Source organism: Lepisma saccharinum, chromosome 6 (assembly GCF_977018435.1).
Source record: "Lepisma saccharinum chromosome 6, izLepSacc3.1, whole genome shotgun sequence".
Lineage (NCBI taxonomy): Eukaryota > Metazoa > Arthropoda > Insecta > Zygentoma > Lepismatidae > Lepisma > Lepisma saccharinum.
The window spans coordinates 3,833,264-3,849,558 of NC_139234.1; the positions used below are offsets into that span (position 1 = coordinate 3,833,264).

Here is a 16,295-nt window from a genome sequence, read left to right on the forward strand (position 1 = left end):
GACGCAATAAGAGTTTCAAGAATTAAAAGAAAACTCAAGACAAGCTGTTGACAACTTCTGTACTTAAAAATCCATCGCTTAAAAACACACAGGATGTAAGATAAAAATTAATGAAAATAGTCATGGACAATTTGCACGGTAATACTCATGGATCCCACTATACGAGGCTTCAATATATAGCAAACTCGATGCAATACCTCTTACAGCTTTCACGTTATAGAAATTCAAATTTATGGCAGGGTAACTTTTGACACATACGGATGTAAACAGTTTAAAATGGAGCCGTCAAATCGTCCATAATTTAAAGTCTTACAGTCTGCAGTTTACTGAATTAGTGGGATATAGGACTCGGTACCAGATATAGTCCCTCTAGACTTATATCGACATAGAAACTTCTCAACTTTACACGCGAACAGAATTACGAAATCCTACCTCTCTTATCTGTTTTTCCAGAAAACGTAGCTCGAATGTTCCTAATCACCTTAAAGTCAATGTGTTGAGTTTGCTTTTGTCGTGACGGTGTTAGGTTTTCGTGAGACCTTTGTCAAGAATGAAGAAATCATGACGTAAAACTGGGACGTTTTTAACTCCAAGAACCGAACGTGGCTGTTGCATACTAGTGTCACCTTGCCGTGGGAAAGTACGCTTTGCAACGCGTAGCAGCTTTTTAATCTTTCCTTCGACAGATGGGATATAATTATCGAATGGTGTGTGGTGTGGCTTGTGCTTTAATGAAAGATACCGGAACACGAGAAATTGAGAAGAGAACATGGACAACTTGGGCGTGAGTATATTATATGGTTAATAAGGAAGGGAAACAGAAAATGACTCGTGGCGACTCGTGGAATTTTTGGGGTGTAGGCAGTTATGGTAAACAGACCGAGGATAGTTTTCGAAAATGCGTCCAATTACACACTTGGATTAGCCATTGGATTTGTAATGTTAGCTGCAGGCCCTCCCTGCCTGTCATGTGTGGATTAAGAACAGCTTTGCCAATACCAACCTCCTGATAAGGAAAGGTGTTGTTTCAACTCATAAATTACGCTAAATGTGATAAAATTATGCTAGAGTATTATTATTATTATTATTATTATTATTATAAAGGTAAAAAAAAGGTAAAGTGTTCCCCTGTGCATAGCACCACGCCATGAAGGCGTATAGGGGGTGTGGGGGTAACGCCCCACACTTTCTTGATCCGGTCGTGAGTGGGGGTGATGTGATCACGCCCCTGACCGCCTTTACCCCCCAGGGTTTCCCCCAGGTACCCATGTCATTCGACGCTGGGTGTGCGCCGGGGCCGCTTCCACCGTTAGAAAAGTTCCCGGTTTTGAACCGGCCGGGGATCGAACCCAGGACCTTTAGCATGGTAGTCAGACGCGTTACCGACTGAGCCACCGCGGCCACCTACAGTTATTATAAATTTATTATCATTTTCTGATGACTCTAGTAGTTTTAAGTTCAATTTTATTTTGCTATTTTAGAGTTTTGAACTGCGTTATTGATTATTTATTGTAGTTAAGCAACATTAGTAATTTCGACCATTCAGTAAAATGGGTTTAGCATAGTGCTTGAAAAAAGTTGAAGAAAATTCCATGACTGGTAACGGCGTCCGTTTGTTTTATTTGTGACCTCCAACTTTCTACCGATTTCCTTTTATGAAAAGAAGAGGATGAATCAAGGCCTGTAAAAGCTTGTCCCTTGGTCGGCATACTTCATTTTGTTTCAAACAAGTCCGCTAGAGAAGTACAAACAAGATGTTGAGATTTTTTAAAAAATAAATATTTCCTCAAAATATCTTCATTATAATTCAATTTCTCTGTTTCCCAGGGACGCCTGTTCTTCAGATGATACTGGATTTTACCATTATGCCAAACACAAAGTGCTAGGTGCCAATGAAGTTCAAATTTTGCTAGGTTTAGAACCATTATGCTAGAGTTGGCATCACTGTTGAGGAACCCACGGGAGCTTCCTCGCGGTCCGTATAACTGGGCAACCCCCACGTACCACCGCCCTCCCTTGCACTGCCCCCTGCCCCTCACCCATCTACCTGTAGGATGACGAGAAAACACATTGACTCTGACAGTCGAGTAGCGAACCTTGATTGTGCTCAAAATTGTATAATGCTCATTAAACTCTTTTCATAATACTGGAAACAAGGCTTAATGGTGTTATAAACTCTTAAAAAGTAGAAAGCTGGAAATAAGTATAAATGAAACTGTAGGAAGTTCCTCACTTTCTACATGGAGGAATCGACACTGAATGAACAGCATAAGAACAAGGTCTTCCACTAGTTTTCACTTGTGCCCATTGTAGAGTAGTGAAGCGAGACGGCTCCACCAATAAACACGTGAGAGAAACGGGATTGTGTGGAGGGGGCGACTGGAGTGCTTCGCTCTGCCCACTCGATTTGCTCCCCTTCTCTGGCGCTATGTGCGGACAGGATAGTTCGGGTGTCAGACCGACTTGCGTTAAATTAAAGGGAATGAAATGAAAGGAAGCCAAAGTGAACCTTGTTGCCAAATTTCTTAGCTATTGTCCGAATGATCTGTCATTTTGGATTTCGGGGGATCCACTGGGTTACCCCCTGAATTCATCACTGGCTTTAAAACATTCGTTGGAATAATAAAATAGCTGCTATTTTATCGCAAAACCATGGACGTGCGCAGACCCTCTGATTAGGGGGCAAAAGCTTTGATGAAAGTTCAGTCTGGAAAGAAAAACTATTTTTATCTCACTGTTTTAGTTTCATTGCATTGATGGGTAGAGGAAAATATGCCCCCCCCCTTTATTTTGTCACTTTCGGAGGAAAAAAAATAATATATCAAGCACCTGTCTCTAAAATGCATATCTATGAAATATATACTTAAATGTAATACATGCTAAAGTAGAGAAGGTCCCCCCTTTTTTTAAAAGAAAGCAATTTCCAAAAAATGGTAAAATGATGTATTTCAAAATTGTGGTCTAAATATGGGCTGCTAGAGGCAATATCACAAAAAGCAATTACATTTTTTAAAAAAATAACAGTCTTTTATCGCTAAAACATTATAAACTTCATATTTATCAATAATCTGTTGTTTTGAAAATCACGCGGAATGGGAAAAATCGAAATTAAGAAAAAAACATTCAAATATTTGTTGAAAATGAGATCTCAGCATTAGACCTCATGTCATTGGCCATATTTAGACCATCACGCTATTTTTCTTCTTCAATTTATTTTCGTTCTCTGTGGTATTCGGAAAGTAAGTACCGAAAGGGTGTAAGAAATAAAGTAAAATAGTTATGTACCTTTTTTTTTATTTACATTGCATTCTACAGACCTTAAACTACTTTTCTACGTAGTTTCCACCATTTTTCAAGCATTTGTCATAGCGTGGCACTGGTTTTTGTATCCCTTCGTCATAGAATGTTCCCGCCTGTGATGAAAGCCATCCATGCACTCCTGCTTCGACTTCATCATCCTCGTCGAAACGCTGATCACAATTTTCGATATTTCGGGGGATCTGTCATAATTTCGTAGAGGACTGTTTTCTTGAAATTTGTGGAAATTCCATGGAAAGCGACGATATTGTGAAGCGTCTGTTTTCACGAATTTCCGCGTCGACCGCACGCACCAAATCCTCGGTCACAACAGATAGCCGACCGCTTCTTGGCTCATCGTGAACTGTCTCGCAATCTTCTTTAAACATAAAAAATAAAGACCTCTCGCAGTTGACGGTGGATGTCTACCGGTTTCACGTTTCTTGCATTGAGAAAACGAATCACAGACCGGACTTCACAGTCGGCGGGCCGATTGATTTTCTTGAACATTTCAAACCTTCATAAACCTATGAAGAAAAAGCATGACCTACTCCCACGACTGCCTGTGGCTTACTAACGGATGAAGGACGTCAGCGAGAACTCACACGGTCGCGACTGCAGCGCTACAGCGGCAATATTTGCAAACGGTACTTACTTTACGAATACGCCTCGTATTTCACAAACAAATCATGGCATTATAAAAGCCCACATTTGTTTTATGTACCGCTAATATCATAACCTATACAAAGCAAATGAGAATTCAGAAAACGCCGAGTTAAAACCTAACGACCACTTTCTCTTGCGAATTGGCGCCGCAACCTTTGTCCTTGACAGATAACCAGTTCCAATCGCCTCTGCCACGCTGCAGCACCCGGGAGCGCTGATAACTCCAAAACCCATATTTAAACCTTCGCCCATATTTAGACCTTCGCCAGAGGCGGCGATATATATACATAATAAAAAAGCATGGCTCGACAGCCATCGAAAGGGCCTGGACCTATCTCCCTCCCACAATCCTACTCAGAGGTGTGGAGATCTTCAACCGGTAATGGGGTGACGTGGGGTTAGCACGTCGAACTCCCAGCCGTTATAGGAAATTTCCCACACCGGATTACGCTACTCACTCGTAGCTCCCCAATTTCCTCACTATGGTGGGTTGCTACCGGTCATATACCCAGACCGAGAACCCAAAGACTGAACACAGGCGGACTCGAACCCATGCCGTCCCGCAGTCGGAGCCCAAAGCACAGCACCTTAGACCGCACGGCCACGGAGGAGGACATCGTATATATTAATACACAACGCAGCAACATAGAGGCACCATAACGAATAAAGAAATTGTGTCTGAAATGTGCCGCTCTCCTTTTCCTCGAAACAATTGTGTTCATGCATTTAAGACCAAACTGTTTAGCAGCAAGAGTCTGAAGCACTTAGTAGTTCTCTCTCTGGTAATTTACAATGCATTTCAGAAAACGAGAAAATAGCGAGCGAAGCGAGCAAGAAAAACATTTTTAGATCCAAATTTTTGGAAACTGGAAACAATATTGATTTCATATGGCACAAAATATTTCATGGGGCGCCATAGTATTCCCCTTTTACAATTTTTTAAAATTTAGATCGTTCGGCACCCAGGGACAACTCCCGCCGACCCCTAGCTACAGCTGTGAACTTGACAAGACTGTAAGAAAAGGAGAAACTGCGAGCGAAGCGAGCAAAAAAACAAAACAAAACAAACAACCGAAATATATTGTTATTTGTGTAAGATTTGCTATTGAGGGAGACAATCTGTCTTTTTCCCCCTGCAGGTGCTCTTGGCCGTCTGGAAGAAATAATGCAAGAAAGATGTGAAAAATAATTCCATCTTGAGTATCCTTTTGTACTGCTACCCTTAGATTCTGCTAGTCGTGCTTTCTTTTACCTCAATGTTTGCCCCCCTAGAATTGATTTCCGTCCAAGGTTGAGTAGGGGCAATGCCCATTGGCCCCCTGTGGTTGCGCCAACACACCCCCTTCTAACGTAGTTGCTTTGAACTTTAATCGGCTTGAAAGTACTTTATTTTCTTGAAGAGTACAATGTCGTTTAATAACGGCGATAAAATCCCTCTACACTAAATATCTAGGTGAAAGTATAATAATACAGGGACATGGTCGAGGGCCACACGCTCCCCCTTAGAAATCGAATGTCAACCTGAAAGTATACATTTCACACGTATAATTTGATTTCAGTCATAGTAATTTACATTAATGCGATAATTTCAAATTCAAGTGTTTTTTTTTTTTTTTTTTTTTTAGGGGCCAACATTATTTTCGGGTTAATATACCCCATGGAAAAATACCTTGTTTGCCCCTATGTGGAAAAAATCTGCGGACGTCCATGGTTAGGACCCCCGTGCGCACGCCTATGCGCAAAACCCATTTCTTCACACATTACTCGTGCAAAATAACTTAAAACTCGAATATTGCAGAAGTGTAAGGGATGACTCTTTTCTCCAGACACCCAAATGCCAACCTCCCTTGCACTTAGTATACCTTGGACTCAGGCACGTATTTAGAAATATGTTTCGGGGGGGGAGTCCGAACCAAGTGTCTCAATAATAATAATAATAATAATAATAATAATAATTATAATAATTATTATTATTATTATTATTATGTTTAATTGAAATAATTTAATTAAATCAAATTAATACTAATCACAACATATAAATTAATATTGTATTATTATTACATGAATAGGTAAAAAGACTGTATAAGAATAGAGCAATAACAGCGCATATTCATTATGTAGCTTACCTGTAGTTAAGATCGGAATAATTTACATAAAATCAAGTGCTCTGGCAATGAAATTAATGCCAAATACATGAAGAATTGAATATTTATTGAATAACAAAAACAATGTTAGATGCAGTTGGAGTGAAGTATAGTTTCTGATTAATATTTTATGCACATTATTATGAGTGCATAATACGTTCAGAGGAAATTAATAACCATCGATTATACAACAAATGCTAAACAAACATATTTTCATTATTTAACTTTAGTACTTGATAAGTCTATCGGGTGGTGGGGGGGGGGGGTCCGAACCCGCTAAATATGTCCTTGCTGTTCTTCAAAGCAGTATGATCTGACTATAATCCTTTCCTTGCTCAGAGGAAATTAATAACCATCGATTATACAACAAATGCTAAAGAAGTATATTTTCATTATTTAATTCTAGTACTCGGTAATCCTTTCGGAGGGGGTCCATTGAACCATTGAAAAGTATCAGATGTGAAGATTAGTATATTTTAAGCAATACTTGCCGATACTAATACAACAGGTATCAGCTGGTACCTACAGATCGACATCTGCATTCTAACCAGTTTACAAATAATAAGTATCAATATACAGTAGTTGTACGCAGGGGGAGCTGATGGGGCCCTCCTGAAATTTTGAGAAAATCAAGTCGTGAACATTTTGGGCACTAAGACAGTCGTGCGGTCCACAGGACCTCTATGAAACAAAAAGAAGAATATAAATATATCAAGACATATTTTAAATGATGTGAATTTAATCATGTCTTATGCTTTGTTATTCACTGAACACAATTACGTAGTTTTGAGAGCGAAACATTTGTTTTTAACATTTCAAAAATAGTATTTTGTTTATGTTGTGAGTTTAAGGAAAACAAATTCACTAAGCCAAAATATATCTTAACTGAGTATTTACACACAGCTGATCAACGTGAATTTAGTCCTTAACTATTGTTGTTTAACATTCATTCTTCAAAACCACGGGTCCCTATATTCAGTATATGCCACAAATAAAAAATCTGCCATTCTCTTGTCTATTGATCATAATAAATCGTCTGTGATTTTATCTCTCAAACACAGTCGTGACGTCCGCGGGACCGCAGTATATAAATAGAACATCACAGAAGCAGATAATGCAACATTTACCTTCACGCTTTCACAGCACACTGAAGTTGAGGAAGGTACTGAAAGATAGGTAGCCTCAAGGTCAAAATTAATGGCGGGGTAACAAGCAAAAGGAACGCACCTGTCCGTGGGACGTTACAACTGTATTGAGGGTTAAATAATAATCCGCTAAGAACTCGAAAAACGAAAGGTATAAATGCAACCCCCACTTAAACTGATGCCTGATTACTAATTTTGTCTTCGAGCACAATTTTAATAGAGTGAAACGTTCTAAATAAACGATTTTATTGTGTATCCCCCCCCCCATAGAACGAAGCAATGCACCTTTACAATTCCAGACCCTCCCGGAAAAAAAATCCTGTGTACGCTAGTGGCCATGTCCATAACCCAATAGCGGCTTCTGCCTATTCAGACATTCGCACGTGCACACCCAAATAAATCTGTAATGCGATCGGTGATATCAACCCGCGTAGACCGAGCCGCGCTTGTGGCTTGACGGCAATGTTAGTCTCGCTCCCTATGACGCTGTTGAAGCAGTCGCGTAGAGAACGCTGATTGGGTCTTTTGGCTTGAGCGCCGTGTGAGGGGAGGTTGCATCATTTAGGAAAGCTGTGAACGCAGCGATCGGTGTGCGAGCAAATGTAGTGTTGCAAACTCATTCCATTAGAGATCGTGTGACAGAGTCGAGCCAACCCATGCATCATTGCAAATTGAGGGATTTTTTTTTTAGAAAGGGAAATTTCGATGGTATATTGTCCCTTCGATTGTGTCCCGTGCATGATAGGGGAAGAAAAGGGGGAAGGTGAGGAGGGGAACTGAAAGCAAGACGGGTGTTTTAAACATGCCTGATATTGCCTTTGCTTAGTGCATCTTGGACAAAATAAACTGTCTCTGTGGCGCAGTAGCCGAATTATCAACCCCCGCGGAGGGATGGTACATCAATCAGTCAGCTGCTTTGCATTGTGTGTTTCTGTTACTGAGTTGCAAACTTGTTTAGCGCCAGCGGCGGCGCCAGGATTAATCACCTGGGGGTGCTGAGGTGGTGCGGAATGAAATTTAGGGGTGCGACGTTGAAAATAAAGAAAACATATAATATACATGCATGTTTTGTCCCTAAATCAAATACTAATCAGTATTTAGTAGGCATCTATGATAACATGCTAACGAAACTGAAGAATACTAATGACTTGCTTCATTTTTGCCTGATTTTAGTACAACAACGATGTTTGGAAATTTGAAAACAACAGCTTGTTCAAGGGAGGCCAATGGCATATATGGACGACTGGAGGATTTTTTTCGTGGAGAGGAAAGCAAGGCAAGGCAAGGCATTTTTCCACGGGAGGAATATCCCCCCCCCCCTAATAGCGTTCTCCACTCTAGTAGTATAGTGCCCGGGTTCTACGCCCTCATTTGGGGCTCGAATCATCATGTGGGGCTCAGTGTTGCCAACTCACCCCACGAAAATTTCACCAACTGATATTTTGAAGTTTTTTATGATGTATTTGAGGGCAGAGTTGGCAACACTGTGGGCCCACTGTAGCTTTTTATGTCTGGCAACACTGCCGTAGACAGAGTTGGCAACACTGTGGGCCCACTGTAGCCTTTTATAAGGGGGGTTTATTGCCCTGTTTACATCTGGCAACACTGCCGTAGACAGTGTTGGGTTCACTGTAATCAAAGGACCTGAGGGGTCCTGCCCTGTTTACATCTGGCAACACTGCCGTAGGAGTTGGCCTGTGGGCCCACTGTAGCTTTTTATGTCTGGCAACACTGCCGTATGACAGAGTTGGGTTCACTGTAATCAAAGGACCTGAGGGGCCCATGCACCTGTCTGGCAACTGCCGTAGACAGAGTTGGCCTGTGGGCCCACTGTAGCCTTATGTATTTGAGGACAGAGTTGGCAACACTGTGTTATTGTAGCTTTTTATGAGGGGGGTCTATGGCTTTTTTTTTACATTTGCCTACCTACTCTACAAAAATTCTACTATATGATCTTTCACAGGGCTAAAGCTAACCTACAAATAGTGGCAGCACTGACGAGGCTCGAATTATTATTTGAGGCTCGAAATCGAATCGCTAAATATAAAATAAAATAACAATGCCTATGAACCTGTTTGGCTTCAGGAAGCAGGCTATGGAGGTATCCGCCCAAAGCGCACCATCGCCACCTGCGAGCTGGGACCTGTTACCCTCCCTATCTAATCTCAACGGTTTGTTGATTATACACTTGAATAGCATCCTGACCCAGTACGACGAGGATGTGGGCAAGATTTTCTACATATTCAACAACAACTTGAATTATTACCAATTCCCCATCTCCGGCAAACTGCAGTTTGACATGAATCCCGAGAATAAAGGAGAGGCCAAAATTTCCTCCGGCAAGAACATCTATCGCATCAAACACGATAGGATGATTTTTTACTGTAAATTTTTATTAAAGGGCCTGAGGGGCCCATGTACTCTTTATGCCTGGCAACACTGCCGTAGATTTTTTGACAGTGTTGTTAACCTACTAGGTTTTTTACTGTAAACTTTTATTAAAGGGCCTGAGGGGCCCATGTATTTTTTATGTTTGGCAACACTGTTGAGGACAGAGTTGGCAACACTGTGGGCCCACTGTAGCTTTTTATGAGGGGGACCTATTGCCCTCCTGTTTATGTCTGGCAACACTGCCGTAGATTTTTTGACAGTGTTGTTAACCTACTGGGTTTTTTTTACTGTAAATTTTCATCAAAGGACCTGAGGGGCCCATGTATTTTTTATGTCTGGCAACACTGTTGGGGGCACAGAGTTGCCAACTCTGTGTTACTGTAGTTTTTTATGAGGGGGGTTTATGGTTTTCTGTTTATGTCTGGCAACACTGCCGTGGATTTTCTGACAGAGTTGGCAACACTGTGGGCTTTTACTGTAGCTTTTTATGTCTGCCAACACTGTTGGGGGCCCAGTGTTGCAAACTCTGTGTTGTCGTAGTTTTTTATGAGGGGGGTCTATGGCCCCCCTGTTTATGTCTGACAACACTGCCGTGGATTTTCTGACAGTGTTGTCAACCTGGGTTCACTGTAAATTTTCAAAGGGGCCTGAGGGGCCCAAGTATTTTTTATGTCTGCCAACACTGTTGGGGGCACAGAGTTGGCGACACTGTGTTACTGTAGCTTTTTATGAGGGGGACCTATTGCCCTCTGTTTATATTTGGCAACGCATCCGAAGAAAATTCCACTATATGATCTTTCACTGGCTAAGCTAACCTACAAATAGGAATTGGCAACACGAGGCTCGAATTATTATTTGAGGCTCGAATTATTATTTGACGCTCGAATCATTATTTGAGCCTCGTCGGTGCTGCCTACCCATCCGAAGAAAATTCCACTATATGATCTTTCACTGGCTAAGCTAACCTACAAATAGGAATTGGCAGCACTGACTTATAAACCCACTGGGTCCTCTTGGCATGTTTTTTCATGATGTGTTGCTAGGCTATTGAGCATCTTGGCGTATACAATGTATATATTTTGAGAGGGGGGTTATGGCTTTTTATGCTGTACGAATACTGGAAGCTTGACAGTGACAACCAACAGAGTAGGTAAACCTACATCCAGGAACTGGCAACACTAGTTTCTGACAGTGAATTTGAAAATAAAATATTAAACAAAATACACTGGGGGAAATAATTGTACAACAATTTGTACCTAATTGTACAACTTAGGCTGTGTCCTCTTGTAGTACGGTTGTTATTTTTCCCGCCAGGTGTCAGCCCGAACTTCACCCACAGCGCTCTGGGGCGCAGGCGCACAGTGCGGAAGCAGAAGGTAGACGCCAAACAAACGTCACAATGATTTCCACCTATTTACTAGTTATATTAAAAATGTAACGTGCTACTTTATCATTTACAATTTTTCTACATTCAGTATTATCGATAAACTGTTAAAGTTTTACATTGTTTAATTAGTAAATGTTAGAATATGACTGCCAAGCGCAGGGTCACGGCGAGTTCAAGCGTGCATCTGTCGCGCCTCTCTGCTCTCCCATTCAACTTCACGTTTGCCGCGAATTCGGACAACAATGAAAGCACATGTTTTTTACGTTCTCGTAATACTAACCTTGCTCCATTGATTTTAAATTGCTTCCATCCGCTTTTTTTTTTCTGTGTTATTTCCGTATGCATTCGCTTTCAATAGTATTATCGCTCAGAAACAGAAGGAGTGTTAGTATAGCAGGCTCCGAGTTTACAATTTATTAAATTAAACAATAATTTATGTAAGAATATACTTGTACTTACCGAACACAAAATAATAAAAAGCACATGTGAATGTTTGCGTGTGTTTATGTTATATGACGACTGAGTAAAAAATAATGTTGACTCCCCGAAACATAGAAATAAAAAGTAGGTCAAACTTTTTCAACACCCAACCATTTTAAACGTCCTCGCGTAGTAATACGATTTAGCTCAAGACGTTTAAAAGAGTACTCTTAGTCGACAAAGCTAATTGCTAGGGCCCTTATATTACTAAAATATTCTTTAATTTGCATATTTCTCATACCGCCATATGTTGTTCTAGTTGACTTCTTCCAAAAAAATGCTAATTAGCGAGAGTTAATTAAGCAAGGCGAGTAAAAGAAGCAAAATAGAACATATGTGCCGGCGTGAGAATATGTAAAAATTCGATTCAGAGGTGGATCGAATTAAAATTGGAGGATATTTTGCATTTTTTTTATCGTACATAATTTTTTCTATTTACAACAGTATAAAATAAGAGGAATGTGTGACAATACCCATATTAATTAGTAAGGTATGTTGTATGCTAGGTTAGCTAACGCTGGACTTGGAAAATTTTCGATTGATGAAAAAAATTGGTTCTATGACGACCTATGTTTATTTTGGTATGGGTGGACAGAGGACACCGAGACTCGACCGACATACTAAACCCGACCTCTCTACGCGTATTCTACGTTACCAAAAAAATCGACAAGGGGAGATTTTTCGATAACTCTTATTTTTTGCAAAATACTTAGGTTTTTTTTTTTGATAGACGACAACGACGGAGTCATCAATGAGTAAACATCTGAACTCGGCGAACAAGTCAACTTCTGCAAACATTCCCCGAGTGTGCGTGCGTGTGTGTATATGTGACGTCGACCTGTTAAGAATGAAAAGGGGTGAGAAACAGATTCTACTCAATATTTATGTAATGTTCTGTCAGTGGTATCCTGAGAAACCAGTAAATGAAGTGGCTAAGTTGGTATCCCAGTGCAGTGGTGTGTCAGTGTCTGCAGTTGTAAGGGTTATGAAAGAGAGAATGACCGGGAGAGTAACAATGTATGCGGCTACATATTCGTCTGAAGTTTTGAGAGCGGGTTCTCACATTCAGAGGCTCTTATATAAAATGAATAGGTGCAGCGAACTATGAGTGTAACAGCAGATGATTGCGGTCATGGATTAGCTGACGCGGAGTGATACATTGAATCGGTGAGACCGTTTGTTTACAGAAGGTGTTAGGGTTTGTGATTTAGACCTTAGCTTGGATATGTTATAATTTTTTTTTTTTTTATAGAGAAAAGAGAGAGAGGGTCATGTAACTGGTGATTTGCTTGACTAAGGGGAATTTTCTGAGAATTTTTTCTATTCCAAATATTTTTTGTATGTGTGTGTGTGTGTGAGTGTAGAGATTTATGCGCTTATGTATGTGTGTAAACATTAAGGCATTGACTTGTTAAGAATGTTACATCAATAATACTGTCTCGGGAATGTTATGCTTTTTTTTTCTCTATAAAAAAGAGAAATTTGTGTTGATTGTTTGGTTAAAAAGAATTTTTCTAATTATTTGTTTTGTCACAAGAATTGTTTGCATTCCAAACATTCCTAAGTGTTTGCATAAAGATTGATACATTTACAGCTATATATGTGCATTAACTTGTTAAGAATATTACATCAATAATACCGGCTCGGAAATATCATGTCCTCTTCCTCTATAGAAGGTCATATAAAATGTGCTAATTGGTTGGCTAAGGGGGATTTTCTGATTAGTAAATTGAGGTTATAAATACGTACGTATAAAGGTTTTGCTAATATGGAATGCTAAAGCTCAGTATTTGGCTCTCTCAGGGATTCGAATTCTATTAGGTTAAACAGCATAGAAATTTCACAGCAAGACTTCTCATATTTACTGACGATATTCTTAACAACCTGTGTTGTGATTCCACTATAAACTGTATACAAAATATGCAGTTCCTAGAATGAGATGGACGAGGCTTATGAACCTCGACCTATACAACTTTGCCCTGTTTTGTTTTGTGGAAATGCTGTGAAATGCTGTCTGGTCTCGAAAATATTTGTTTGTCAAAGGGACACATGATCAATCTCGTCTCGTCTCGAATTTTTAAAAGCCTGTCCCGTCTCGTCCCGTGGGCAACACTAGCTCTGAGTACAGTTTTGTTCCAAAACAAAATGGCGCAAAATGTCCATGAGTATTTTCATTCACATTTCTTTCACATTGTATGTGCTTTTACTCTGTGGGTTTAGTACAGGTGGTATTACAAAATATACCCTGTGCTTTATCGACGGTTTTGTTTAGTTCTCGAGCCTAATATTGGGCACTCTGGATACACGTTTTTTTGGAACACGAGCGTCGTTCGTTAGCCATGCTTTCGAGTACTGCAAGGGCCTACATGTAAACTAATTGCACTCGATTTCCTAATGGGCAGAATTAGAGCACGTGATCATAAAATGCATGTTCAGCGTCTCCAACGTAGCTAATTTAGCACCCGAGACTAAATATGGCTGATAATTTTATTTCACATAAATGAGTGCGTGTTTTAATTTGAAATCCACCAAAAGTTGGTTTACGGATTTCAACACATGGTTATTTTGATACAGCGGTTGTGACGGATTTAATGTTGCGTTATTCTAATCGATTGCATTACAGGCGTCCGTCTGACTGCTACGTAGGAGAGACAGGTTCGATTCCCGGGGAGTGGGAATTTTTGCCTGCAATGTTGTTTTTTAAGTCCACTATGGCAAATGTGTCAATTAACTGAAATTGAACAATATTTTTTTATTTCTTCATAAATGTACATGAACGTACAAAAAACTTAGGAAATGGTGCACTGTTTTTTGTAAACATAAAGTAAAAAAGTAAAGTGTTTCCCTGTGCATAGCACCACGCCATGAAGGCGTATAGGGGGTGTGGGGGTAACGCCCCACACTTTTTTGATCCGGTCGTGAGTGGGGGTGATGTGATCAGCATCACGCCCCTGACCGCCTTTACCCCCCCAGGGTTTCCCCCAGGTACCCATGTTATTCGACGCTGGGTGGGCGCCGGGGCCGCTTCCATCGTTAGAAAAGTCCCCGGATTTGAACCGGCCGGGGATCGAACCCGGGATTTTTAGCATGGTAGTCAGATACGTTACCGACTGAGCCACCGCGGTAAACATGCAGTAAATTTTTTGATAAGTGATTTTAGCTTACTATATTTTTGTTTTTTTTTACTCCATCGATACCAGGGACAGTGTAGAAATATCCGTACAATTCCCTCCATACAATCGGTGATGTGACAAGAAGTTCTCTGGGGAACTTTCGCTGATAATCTACGAGGTGCGGCAATTAAATAACGAGACTGCGCACCTCCTGTCGCGTAGGATAGTGGGGGGGGAGGTAGCTATTGATGTGTTGTTGATATTGAACCTTCACGCGCACCCACTGTTTGTTTCATGATTCTGAAACCTTTTTTTTATTTTTGCAGGCTTGCTTGAAGAGGACAGTGTTCTGTACTAGAGCATGAATCATGGTGGACAATAAAGTTGAGCAGCGCATTAACATCAAATTTCTGGTGAAATTTTAAAAAACACCGACGGAATGTTGTGCAATGTTAAAAGAGGTGTATGGTGATAATGCTATGTCACGTGCGCGAGTGTTCGAATGGCACAAACGATTTTCAGAAGGGAGGGAGGAGGGTGAAGATGATGAACGTCGCGGCCGCCCTGTGAGTTCAAGAAAGGACGACAATGTTCAAAAAATTCATGAACTTGTGCGGAAAGACAGACGTCTGAGCATTCGGATGCTCGCAGACATGATGAACATTAACAAAGAGACAGTAAGACAAATTTTGCATGAGAATTTAAACATGAGAAAAGTGTGTGCAAAAATTGTTCCGAAAAACCTCTCTCAGGACCAAAAAGACAATCGAAAGATCATTTGCTGTGATGTCATGGAGCGACTCAAAGCAGACCCAGAATTGCTAACACGTGTCATCACTTGTGATGAAACATGGATTTTCCAATATGATCCCGAGACCAAGCGTCAATCCATGCACTGGAAGACTCCCACATCGCAAGAATGAAAAAAGCACGAATGAGCAAGCCGAAACTGAAGGCAATGCTCATCGTTTTTTTTTTTTTTGTTTTTTTCGATATCAGGGGTATCATCATGACTGAATGGGTGCCTCAGGGGTCAAACGGTGAATCAGACCTACTACAAAGAGACCAGATTTGTGGAAGAACGATGCATGGATCCTTCACCAGGACAATGCACCTGCCCATAATGCCCTTTCTGTGAAGCAATTTTTAGCCGCCAAGCGCATTCCTGTGCTCGACCATCCTCTGTATTCCCCAGACATGGACCCCTGTGTCTATTTCTTCCCAAAAGTGAAAAGTGCATTGAAGGGAACACATTTTCACTCCGTGTAAGAGGTGAAACGAAAAACGGCAGAGTTGTTGAACAGTGTGATATTTGATGACCTACAGCATTGCTTTGAACAATGGAAGACACGTATGCAGCTGTGTATTGATAGGGGAGGGGAGTATATTGAAGGGGATACCAGTCAATTGTAACTTTCTTGCAATACATCACAGTTATGACACCAGTCTTGTTATTGAATTGCCACACCTCGTATACTCCGGCCGTTGTAGCAACCGGTGTCCATTCACAGCGCAGATCGGTTATTTTGACAAAATCCTGTTTCCCTGCTGGCTGCTTTGGGGAGGAGATTTATAATGTTGCCGCTTCTTGCCCAAGCATTAGGCCTAATTGACCGCGAGTTCCTTAGTAGGTAAACGCGGCAACAGAGGGTCACTGCCATAAAGGCGGCCC

The 16,295-nt window shown here is 40.8% G+C and overlaps 1 protein-coding gene across 1 annotated transcript in view; it reads left to right on the forward strand.

The window, feature by feature from the left end:
• Positions 1–572: 572 nt before the first annotated feature.
• LOC145989196 (mitochondrial sodium/calcium exchanger protein-like) overlaps positions 573–16,295 on the forward strand; it is an 85,059-nt gene continuing 69,336 nt past the window's right edge. Inside the window, exon 1 of the mRNA XM_083124498.1 lies at positions 573–784. Coding sequence (XP_082980624.1) covers positions 770–784 — 15 coding nt within the window. The 5' untranslated portion in view covers positions 573–769. The remainder of the gene's footprint in view (positions 785–16,295) is intronic.